A 12004-nucleotide genomic window follows, 5' to 3' on the forward strand; every position below is an offset into this window, starting at 1 on the left:
CTAACTAAAGTTTAGACTTCTTTTTGAGGTTTGGCTAAAGTTTAGCCCATTCATTAGCACTCGTATTTGGACAGGCTAGTGCTAGATTAAGTTTAGCACTCTCGACCATTAGCAGTTGGATCCAAATAGAGCCTAAGTCCATAGATAAACTTGGACCGATCAATGAATAATTTACAGATTATTTACGCCAAGCGATGGCAATAATGGCAACAAGGCAAGGCCCTTCCTCCAATTTGGAGCATCCACTGGCAAAGAAGGTGTGTGCAATATACCACGATCACTACGATCGTATGTCACGTGACCATATTGCCCTCCAGAAGGCTTGCCGAATTCAGCTGCGTGCTCTATATATAGTACAACCCACAGCCAAGGCTCCAACACACTACAACTGTATCCATTGCATGGATGCTCTAGCCATGGATAAGATTTCCATCATACTTGTCTTGCTCGCCTCTTCCTACGGTGCTGTCCTGCAAGGACATGCTAGACCCGTCTTGTCGTCAGACAATGCCTTGGTACGTATAGTAGTTGCCAGCGGCAGCCATGTTTAGCTTATGTTGAGCTATATATGTATATGTATATAAATTTCAAGTTGTTCTTCATAAATGATTGCTAACTGAAGACCTACACCGTACAATGGACAGTTACAACGCAATGACGACGAGACTGCCTCTGTTGGCGCCACCCGCAATTTCACATACCTATTCGAGGTGCAGACGGGGGACATGAGGTTGGCCGGCACGGACTCTCAGCTTACCTTCACATTCTCAGATACAGATTCCAACAGCTTCGAACTCGTGTACGATGGCAACGGAGAGATTTACCAGCAGTTTTTCGAGAGAGGTCAGTACAACTATGACGAGTTCACCAAGGATATATTCATGAAACCCTGCCGCCTCAAGATCAAGACCGATGGCCGGGGTGCCGCCCCGTCATGGTACTGTGAGTGGGTCAAGATCTCGGTCTGGGGGCAAAGATTTGAGGACCACTACGAGCACAGGTTCATTGTGCAGCATTGGATTGGCCCTAATGATCCGGATCCAAGTGAGTTAACCGTTAACGACTGCAACAAAGCTTCGATGGCATCTGCGAAGAAGAATATGCCATCGTCCTTCTCTATAATCTAAGCCTGGCAGCCACGGCGCATATATGTGATCATGCACGCCTTCTCTCTCTATGTATAATATATGCACCACCGTATGGAATAACAACGATCAATGTATCGTTGCTACCTATTGTGATGTGCCCTTCATGTAATAAGAAAAATAATATTTGTTGTACCGTTAAAACGTCTATATATGAACGTTTGAATGAATAAATTGGTATTATTATTATTAAGGTGTGAACGAAGAATATTAGTAACTACAAATGAACGCATAAACAATGCGGTTGCACAAAACCTTTGCTTAAATCACTATAAAAAACGATTTGCAGCAGCGTCCTCTTTTTTTTTAAGGGGTGGGTAAAAATATAACCCGTTGCTACAAAGGGAGCGGGGCTACCGTAGCAACCGATCCATCCTTGAAAATGCATCTCTAGAGGCGGGTGATGGCCTCACCCGACCCTAAAAATAGCCACCATTTTTAGGGGTGGGTGATGGCATAACCCGCACCTACAAATGGTGTCACGCAAAAAAATTTATAACTTTTTCATATGATCTCGGATGAAGACAAACTTTGTACCAAAATTGTAGAGCTTGATGAGATCTATAATTTTGTAGCTGACAACTTTTTCATTTAAGATCATTTAGTAGTCCAAAAAATTATTATAAGTTCCCTAGTTTCAAATTCTACTAGTTTTAATTTGTTTTCAAACAACCTCATATTCAGATTAGTTCCATATGAAAGTTTTAGTGGTAAGATCTAAAATTTTATATTTTGTACATTATTCATTTAAGACCATTTAGGATTTAGAATCACAAGATCATTTACTAGTTGTGCCCAACATATGGCTATGACTATATAGTATCTTATACAACTCATGTTATATTTTCAAGTTCCCACAATCTTAACCCTTTATATACACTGAAATATATTTGGTATATTTTTTCTGTATCTATAGCTCACAAGAACTATAGTATAGAAATTTTATTTTTATTAATTTATCCTTCTATATTTAAAGATTTAAATGAACTTTTAAAATAAAATAGAAAAATATTTCCAAGGGCGGATGGTGGCATCATCCACCCCTAAAAATAAATTTTTAGGGGCGGGTGACGCCACCACCCGCCCATAAAAATCAGCCCCATGAGATTGCGCGCACTCCTCGATCCGGCGGCATCCACGTCATTGATCCGCGCCCCCTCACCCTCCGCCAATCGCGCGCCGCCGCAGCCACTACATCACCCGGTTCCTTCTCTATCCCTATTCCTTCCCTCTCCCTCTTATCCCCTCCCCTCCTTTGTCGATCCCCTCCTCTCTCGCTGCATCACCCCTCCCTTCTCTCCCCCGCCGCCCTCCCTTCTCTTCCCCCACGGTCTACTCGCTACGCCTGCTGGCCGCATCGACCGCCACAAGCCACGCTGCCGGCACGCTCACTGCGCCATCGGCCGCCGCGGCCCCGCAAGCCGCGCAGATCTACGCCTAGGCGCCAACCGCCACGAGCCGCATCGCTGCCGGCCCCCACCTGCGCGCCGTGCCGCCGTCCCGGCCCGCCGCTGCCCCACTCCCCGCACCGGCCACGGGGGAAGAGAAGGGAGGGCGGTGGGGGAAGAGAAGGTTGAGCTGACGTTGATGCAGTCCGGGCGAGGCAGCGCGCCGCGGTGAGCACTTCCGGGGCAACGCGGAGGTGTGGCGCCGCCGCGGAAAGGTAGTCCTATGAGTTGCCCTCGCCACGGGCCGCGCGCACGGCGGCGGCGTATTGGAGCTCGCCCAGGAGGCGGTACGCAACCACCGAGCCCGGGTGCACGAGCACGAGGTCGTGGGCGCGGGCGAGCGACTCGTCCATATCGCCGCTGTGGTCGGCGAGCATAATCTCCTACAGCCTCCATGCGGACGGCCTCCGCCTCATTGGCCGCGCCAGCGTTAGCCATCGCGCATGAGGTGTTCGGGGAAACGCTACGGCGAGGCGGGGGGCGGCGGAGCTCGGGGGTTCCAGGAGCTCCACCGCGCGCCGCCCCTGCTCGGCGTCCTCTGCAACTCCACCCAGGGGCGCGCTTCGTCGTGGCATCCGCCTTCCGCCTGCCCGGGCTCCACGCCGACATCCTCCTCCGCTAGGACCCAGCCCGTGACCCCGCCCCCAGGGCAGGTGCCACACTCGTCGTTTGGACCCGTGGGCGCCGTACCCGTACAGCTGGAACGCCGCGGAGCGTGGTGCTCTTTTGCTTTTTTTTGTTTTATAAATTGGTTTCCAGGGCGGGTGAGGGGTGACCCACCCCTAGAAATGGGTTTTTCAGGGGCAGTCGCGTTACTCGCACCTATACATAGCATTTGTAGCTGCGAGAACTAGGGGTGGGTGTCGCATCCGTCCCTAAAAATATGTTTTTATCCATCCCTAAAAACCGTCTTCGTAGTAGTGAATGCGAGAGAATGTTCTTTGTTGTGATGTAAGGGAGCACGAATTTTAGCACTGAGAACAGAAAGAAATTTAAGATACTCTAGTAGTCTAACAAACTGGGTTGAAATCCAAGCATGCGATGCAATAACCCCGTGAGGTGAACATAATTGCAAGAGTAGTATTACATTCAGGTGTGTGCACCCGGCCTGATTGTAAGATTTCTCATCAGGTACATGCGAGACCATAGAGGCAGAGTACAATCTGTATGTATCACACCATCTGCACCACCATTCCTCACAGGAATTTCTTGGACACATGATACAAGCGTTCGCATGCTGATAAGCGCGTATACTGTTGAGAATATAGACAATCACAGTATTAAATTCCATATAGAATAGCATGCATACATCTAACATACTAGACACCATAGACAACATAGCCAGAATACATGCTGAAGAAACAGATTAGATCACAGAATACGTACTAAGCCTTGGCAGGAGAATTGACGCCGACGAACCGCCGCTGCTAGAGTCAACGAATACAGTTGGCTCGTGAGGCGACGGAGTTGGGTGAAAGACACGCCGTGATGAAGATCTTGAGCAGTCGCACGAAGCGCTTCCCAAAATCTTATTCGCCCTCTCCCGGTGCAGGATCCTAAAGGCTAAGGGTTCCGGAGACCTTCTCTCCTGTTCATGGGTGCACGGCGCTCGGGATGGAGAAGACTACGGTGGCGATGCAGCAGCGAGAAGAGGCAAAACCCTAGCTTGTTTAGATTCGTTTCTGATGGAGGCGGATGGGTCATATTTTTTTCTCAGAGGAAAGGTAGTAAAGGGGCCTCCCGTTGTTGCCGACGCCGGGGCTCGAACTCGGACCGCCAGCTTGGGGGCTGGCTGAAGGAACCACTCGGGTTCACCAGCCCCACTATATAGGAAATCAAACCGATCTCGCGTCGCTTCTAAAATAAAAACTGCAAAAGAAAACTGCATCCTCGCAAGGCGAGGGGCCGGATCTTGACGGACCATTCACGCAAATGGCCCATGCCCTTTAGCAATGTGTGTCGTGCATACGTTTGATGTTTCTCTTCTCTCTCCCATCATATAGCTTGGAGTGGTGGGACAACCTCCATATTTATGTTGGCCACCCCACTTCTCCACTAATAAGATGGGACTAAATTTTACACCATTTCCTCTAACACATATGGGCTTTTGAGAGTTTATAGAAATTCTTAAAATTTCCAATAGGCCAAGCCCATTAATTCCAGCATGTACCCCCGTAGTGCTACGTTGATGCATGGACTTCCAACCATACCTTGGAAGTTCTGCGGTTGATGCTGGCCAGCGCGATCGCGAGGGAAGGAAACGAATCCGAGCTCGGGCTGCTTCGTGCTATCTCGTACATGAAGAAACTGCTGAACATGCTGTTTCCACAAAGAAGAGCATACCGTTGTCAGCAGAAGGTGCTACGACGAGTTTCTCTTTCACGTTGCGTGCTCCTGTAGCAGCGCGATTTAGCATAAACAATGAGCACCGTCCCGTCCTCATGTTCGCACATCCGCTGCAGTTATCCGAAGGCTTGTTACCTCTTGTTGTTGCTTCTGCTCGTGCCATCGCCACCATTTTGCGATGCGCGTTGGGAATGCTGTCTGATCGGATTGCTGTCAGTCAGCAAATTGCAAAAGGGTTGGCAGCTGAGAATGAATGCTCGTCCCGGAGGGACCTGTCAGGACAAGCGACTGTGGGTTACCCTAGCGCAGGTGGGCTGGCCATCTAACATCTCGCGCCATGCACATGAGAGGCGAGGTTGCTTTGCCAATATACTTTATCCTGAGGATTATTGTCCTATCTTGCTGATGTCCGATTGATTTATTGCTGCCCGAGGACACAATTCCATAATTAGCAGAATAGGGACTCATACTAGTCTTGATGCATGCACAATTATTTCCATTCCTGAAGAACAAATCCTTGTGCGCAAGTTGACACGCAGGGGGCCCAGCAAATTTGGATCATATATAAAATTATATATGATAATATTAGTGAAAGCTCACTTTGAATATAGCCTCAAAAATGATTTGCTAGCAGTGATAGGTATATGAGCATGACGTTGCCCAACGTGCATTGGTTCAAAATACCATCTTCTCCTAAAGCACCGATCAATCTGTAATATATAGGACAAATTTTTAATGCTTCCATCCTCTATATTTTAGGATGGAGAACACTACTACAAAAAGCTTTTGTACTGACGGTCAAAATATATCTGTGCTAGCGATTTTGACACCTGTCAGAAATATTGTGATAGCACAAATCAATATCATCTTAAGCGCGCCCACAACACAAATCAACTCTAATCATTTCCAAATTTTTAAAATGGAAAATATTTTCACATTTTATTAGGCATCGAACACCGAACCACCCATCATCTGAGTCCTGTATTTCTTTAATATTTTTTTGAGCACACATGGTGTACGTGGTTCGAATCAAGACCTCTCGCTTCACGTATTCCTTCCTTATTATCATCTCACCTGCACACTACATCTTATTTTTTTAAGGTATGCTATTCTTTTAATATCTACAAAGTTTTAGATCCGGTCGAGCACTACAACTTTGGTATAAAGTTCATTTTCATCTAGGGTTGTTAAAAAATTTAAAAAAATTATTTTTATTTTTAAAATTAGATTTTAGAAGTGGTAATAAATATTTTGCCTAATAGATGATCTTAAATAAAAAAATTATCAATTACAAACTTTTAAATCTCATCAAACTCTATAACTTGGATATAAGGTTTGTTTTCATCCTAGGTTGATTATAACTTGGACATAAGATTTAAAATTTGATTTTAGAAATAGTAATTAATATTTTGCCTAGCAAACGGTTTTAAATGAAAATATTTTCAACTATAACATTTTATGTCTCGTCAAGCTCTATTCTATATAAAATTTATCTTCATCCAACTTAATATAAAATAATTATTTGATTTTTTAAGAAAAATTAACTTATGCCGGCGGTCACTTAAATCAAGAGACAGCATAAATATGAGGTATTTATGCATATTTACGCTGATGGTTGTTAATAACGACCGCCAGCATAACAGAAAACTGAGCTGTCGTACATTAATTATCAGTTCCTCCGTCCCGTGGATGACGAAACGTCGACCAGGTTGGCACAATAATTCATTGAGCACGGTTTCCTCCTTAAATTAAATTGTATCAGAATTGCAAAAGCTTGAAAAGATAGTGATGTGCATGTGCCTCGCAAGAGCTCTAATCCTTGCCGGCCCTTTGGTTGCAGAAATTAATAATTAATGTACGAAAACACTATGTAGAGATTATATCTTTCAAGGAGGAAAACGTGCTCAATGTATTATTGTGCCAACCCGGTCGACATATCACCATCAAGGGGACGGAGTAGTTGCAAGCATTGATAATTAAGGTACGGAAAAACTATTTAGAGATGTCTCCACTCCCACGCCTGCCATTAATAGCAAACTTAATGTAGGCACTAAGTACAGGACAGGTGTTTCATCTTTGATATTTAGCCCGGCTGATTTTAGGCCCAGGACTAATATAGTCCTGGATCCAACGGCTATGGGTTGTGAAGGATCTTTGGTCCCGGTTGGAGCGTCCAACCAGAATTAAAAGTCTATCTTTAGTCCCGATCCTGGTTGGTGTTACCGACTCGGACTAAAGGGTTTTCTTTTAGTCCCGGTTGGTGTTACCAACCCAGACTCTAAAGAGTTAACAGGTTAGTTTAAAAGGAGGACATCCCATCCAAGATCATATGTGCTGTGTAGGTAGGATGGTAAAGAAGGCATACGCGAGGCAAGAGGACTTGGATTCAAATCATAAGGACAGCAGAATTGGAAGCTTGGGCGAGGGAGGCGCAGCAGCGGGAGGTGAAGCTTAGGCGTGGAGATGCAGAGTAGCTGTCGAGGGAGTGGCTATAGCCGTTTGCATGCTAGATCCTGGGTTCTGCGATTCGACCGAATTTCACTGAAATTCGCCCATTTTAGTGATGACCGACATGAAATCGAATGGTCCCAAAAATTATTAATCAAAGTTGAATTTTTATGCCGTGACTATAGTCCATACAAGTCAACCTCTCTTCTAGGTATAAAAATATGAATAAACTCTAACTATAATTATAGATTTCTTTTGTATCTCTCTCACCTTATGATAACTATTAAATGCTGAAACAGTATAATTTCGTCATCTTTCTTCTTAGTTTTTCACCGTATCTCCCCAATTCTCCCCACCATCTAGTTCAGGAGTGATTAGTGCCCAAATTTCCATCAAATTCTATCCAAATTTTATTTAAAAATAAATTTATTGACTGGTCAAACAATCAAATCCCGGTTCGAAGTTTCCGAATTTTCCAGAATTCAGCCATTTCGATAGCAACCGAATTTTTTCCGGTTTTGAATCCCAGAACCCTGGCTGGAGCATGCTCAAAACTATGGAAAACACGCATAATTATCTCTAAAGATCTAGAATCCATGAACTTTCTTAACTCTAGGTCCAAGTTGTTCAAGCTTTTTGTCAATCAGATCTCGGCTGGAAACAATCACAGCCGTCCAACATAAGCCAAAACACAATAAGATTTCTAAGAGTTTTTCAGACCTCGATGTTCTTCCCGTGCATGTCGCCCCCTCAGCGGCAGCCTCGAGAGATAAATCCCCAGCTTGCGCGGTGGGATCAAGCATTGGCCCCACCGCCGGGTTCACCGGACAGCGACATCCTCTCGGCGACGGCGAGTGCAGACACCCACAGCTGTGGAACACGGCGCGCGGAGGTCTCGGACTGGAGGCCGGAGGAAGCAGGCCGCGTGGCGCTCGACAGATCTCGCTCGGCCAGGCAATCTCGACAGAGGCTGGGGCGCTGGGCCAGGCCCACCAGCTACTCTGTTTCTGGGCGCTAGTGGGCCTGCAGCCTCGTAGTGCTGGAATTTGCATTTCATTTACCCCTTTTCTGCTGCTAATAAATAAAGACAGTAAATAGCCAGCAGTTCTTCCAAATTTTTGTCGACGGCTGTATAGTTTAATGATTCATTTCGATTTTATTCGAAAGTGTGGCAGCTTAGTGTCACCTATAAATGTTTGAGGCTTAACTAAAAGTAGCGAGCAGACTATTTTTACTTCAATTCCACAAGTGCATTATATATATGATGTATTCAACCAACAGCCATTTTAGCCATATGCACAGTTTCATGATCGATCTATAGGATTCAAACCACGCCCATTCCAGGCAGTATGATCACTTAAGCATATAGGGAGGCCCAACTCGATTGGGCGCGGCAATGTCACCCCTGCGTTTCTAGTGCTATGATGATTGATGACTATAAATTAAAGGGGTGGATGTATCGCAGATGGATCTCCGTCTTCAAGTTGAGGTTATTACTTATTAGAAACAGAATAAAATCATTTCCTTTTATTAACTCTGGAAATTAAGGAACAACCCATCAGCCTTCCTATCATCACGCCACACTGCAATTTGCAGTTTCAGGTTCCACTCCTATCACCCCTACAGTATCCAGAAGAACTATAGCAACGCGCCAACACCTAAACAAATGCCGAGTGGGTCACAAATAATAAATCAGAAAGCAATTCACCATCGATCAAGCGCGTCCGATCTGTTTCATCCCTGCTGCCGCTGCAGGAGCGTGGCGTACATGATCTGGTTCCACGCGTCGGGGAGCCCCGCGATGCACCAGTGCGTGCAGTCCATGCCGTCCCGCCCCGGCCCCGCGTACACGGACGGGTGCGCGTCGATCCTCAGCTGCGACAGCGCGGTGATGTCCAGCAGCGCCACCGGCGACGCCATGGCGCCGATCACGCCCCGCACCACGCCCTGCTCCGGCGTCGTGCCGCTCGTGCCCCCGCCCGCCGCGTCCGTGGCCTCCTGCAGCGGCCGCGTCTGCTTCAGGCAGCTGCCGCCGCCTGCCCCAGTCGCTGGCACCCTCGCCGCTGCGCCGGCCTCGCCCTCCTGCTGCTTCGACCTGCATTATCATTCCCGTTTGCATTATTGTTCCCATTTGCATATTCCTGACATCATATTCGAAAGGGAACGGGAGGATCTGCGGCATCGGCTGCAGTGGTGACTGGTGTGCTCTCTCAAGGTCAAGGGTGAAGGAAGAAGGGGGCGCGCGGCTCACATGTAGTGGCTGGGGGAGATGCCCTGGAAGAAGACCCTGGTCTTGGACGCGTCGATGTTGGCGTCCACCCAGCGCGCCCATGTGGAGAGGCCCTTGGAGAAGGCCTTCAGCCGGTCCATGTCCCGGTACGTGCTGTTCCCGTCCTGCACGTAGTCCCACCTGCACGCCAGAGCACGGCAATGACCTTCTTTAATTAGGAGAGAATTCGTCAAAAGGAATGGAAGCAGAAGCAATTTCCCGATGAGCAACTTAATTAAGAGCGGTGGCGTCCGTACACTTGGCTGGCGCCCCTGTAGGTCCACCAGTGCCAGGTGTTGAAGACGAGCAGGTGCGCGCCGAGCCAGGCGCTGGCGTTGCGCATGGAGTCGAGCTTGAGCACCCGGCCGACGTCCTCCTGCACCACGTCCACCAGGAACGTCGTGTGGTACAGCACCACCAGCAGGTCGTAGTCCTCGAAGCGCACGGAGGAGACGGGCTCGCCGGTGGTCAGGGTGGCGCGGACGGGCGATGGCGCGGCGGCGTGGAGCATGCAGGCGAGGGACACCCACTGGTTCATGCTTAGCGAGTCCCCCACGAACATCACCGTCTTCCCGCGCCACCGCCTCAGGAAATCCGCGCCGTCGAACCTGCGGACGACAGGCGTCTCGCATGCGCGACCACATTGGTTGGTTTACGTTGAGCGGCGAGCTGAGCTAGAACTTGTGACTCGTACCTGGGCAGCCGGCAGTTGGCGGGGCTCCACCGGAACTTGAGGTACGCGTCGTCGGGGCGGCCGTTGCGGCGGCAGTCGAAGACGTCGGGCACGAACGGGCAGGCCGACGCGTCATACAGCGGGTACGACTTGTCCGCCACCCACCTCCCCTGGAACAGGTCGCAGCCCGCGGCGGCGGCCGCGGAGCCCGAGGAGCTCCTTCTCGCGCCGGGGAGATGAGCAGCCGCGGCAAGGGCCATGGTCATCAGCACCCAGCCACGGCCGCAGATCACCAGCCCGACACGAGGCGGCATCGGCGCCCACCGTTCCGGCGCCATGGATGACGATCGCTGGACGGTGCCGCAGGACGACGGCGCTGTCGCGCCATATATATGGGGGCACCGGGGCGGTAGCATGGATGGGTCGCTTGGCTCCGAAGCATGGCTCAGCTCTCTGCTGTTTTCCGAGGCTGCTGCGGCGCGCGCGCGCACGCATTCTCTTGGATCGATCGATCGTTGCGTAGGACAGATCTGCTTGGAGTGCTATGGAAGTTACTACTGATCATGAGCTCGAAATATGGGAATTGTGAATCTCTGTAGGTCATGTGAGCGAGGGAGAAAGGGAAGGGAGTGGACCGGGGGTTGACGACGGCCCCGCTTATCCGGACGAGCCACGTGAACGGCTGCGTGTGGAGGTAACGTCCAGCGTGGATTTATCGTCAAAAGAAATCGCCGAGCGTGGATCTCAAAGTGCTTGGTGGAGTGGATTAGAAGCGTACAATCGAGGAGAACCGACGTATTTTAGTCTACCCCACACGCGTACCTCTGATCACCCCAGCCATTGGCTACAAAGGAAGGAATTGTGTCTTTGCAGTCAGTGAAATGAGTTGAAATGCGTTTTCCACGAGGTCTATAAGTTGAAATAATGTGTTGAAAATTAACGCCAGCTAGAATTTGTTGGGAGTGCCATTTAATTAGTTTTGCTGTGAACAGTTTCCACGAAGTACTAACTACTCGTAATTCATTTGACGACAATTACTACTCCCTCCATCTCATAAAAGCGTGCCGTTTAAAATTTGTCCCACCAAAATTACATTAGTACCTTTTGGATAAACACATTGATTTCCCTTTTCCAAAAGCATACGGCGAATTAGAAATATTGAGTAGGCTATTATTTTCACTACTAGAAGACAGATCATTAGTCCACCTCAAATATATTGGTATGAACTAGACCCGTAGATCCGTAGATGTGGGATGGACGGAAAGCTATGAAGACATTTAGTAATAGGTGGTAAGATCCATGTTAGTATCAGATGGTGGTACCACTTGTTACTAATAGTTGCACTTACATTAGTACCGGTTGTTAACACCATCCGGCATTAATGTAGACTTTATAGTACTGGTCAGTGTTACCACCTGGTACTAATGGTAAGGGTCCTTTACGGGTTACTTTGAAAGGAAAATATCTCTCCCCCAATCACAACTACTATTTTTAAATTTTATTTTAAAAATAACTCACCTGAACAAATATTTGCAGATGTGAGCCTTTTAGTCGCACCGGTCCGTGTGGCGTGACAAAAACTAGCTGTCGCGCCACATACATTGGTATGACAAGGTGTGCCATGAGGGGTCTGCCAGCGCATATTCCACGTGTCAAGCTTGTCACGCTACTCCCA

At 48.2% G+C, this 12004-nt stretch overlaps 2 protein-coding genes across 2 annotated transcripts; one reads left to right on the forward strand and one right to left on the reverse strand.

The window, feature by feature from the left end:
* The first annotated feature begins 382 nt into the window (after positions 1 to 382).
* Positions 383 to 1295, forward strand: LOC112889624 (lipoxygenase homology domain-containing protein 1-like). Its single transcript, XM_025956350.1, has 2 exons — positions 383 to 515; positions 645 to 1295. Exons 1-2 carry the CDS (start codon positions 402 to 404, stop codon positions 1125 to 1127), a joined length of 597 nt encoding a protein of 198 aa, XP_025812135.1. The 5' UTR covers positions 383 to 401; the 3' UTR covers positions 1128 to 1295.
* Positions 1296 to 8929: 7634 nt separating this feature from the next.
* LOC112889791 (protein trichome birefringence-like 38) lies at positions 8930 to 10998 on the reverse strand. Its single transcript, XM_025956559.1, has 4 exons — positions 10351 to 10998; positions 9914 to 10264; positions 9639 to 9797; positions 8930 to 9482 (listed from the first exon to the last, which is right to left on the reverse strand). Exons 1-4 carry the CDS (start codon positions 10743 to 10745, stop codon positions 9122 to 9124), a joined length of 1266 nt encoding a protein of 421 aa, XP_025812344.1. The 5' UTR covers positions 10746 to 10998; the 3' UTR covers positions 8930 to 9121.
* Between the last annotated feature and the right edge of the window lie 1006 nt (positions 10999 to 12004).

The sequence above is a fragment of the Panicum hallii genome, chromosome 4 (genome assembly GCF_002211085.1).
Source record: "Panicum hallii strain FIL2 chromosome 4, PHallii_v3.1, whole genome shotgun sequence".
NCBI lineage: Eukaryota > Viridiplantae > Streptophyta > Magnoliopsida > Poales > Poaceae > Panicum > Panicum hallii.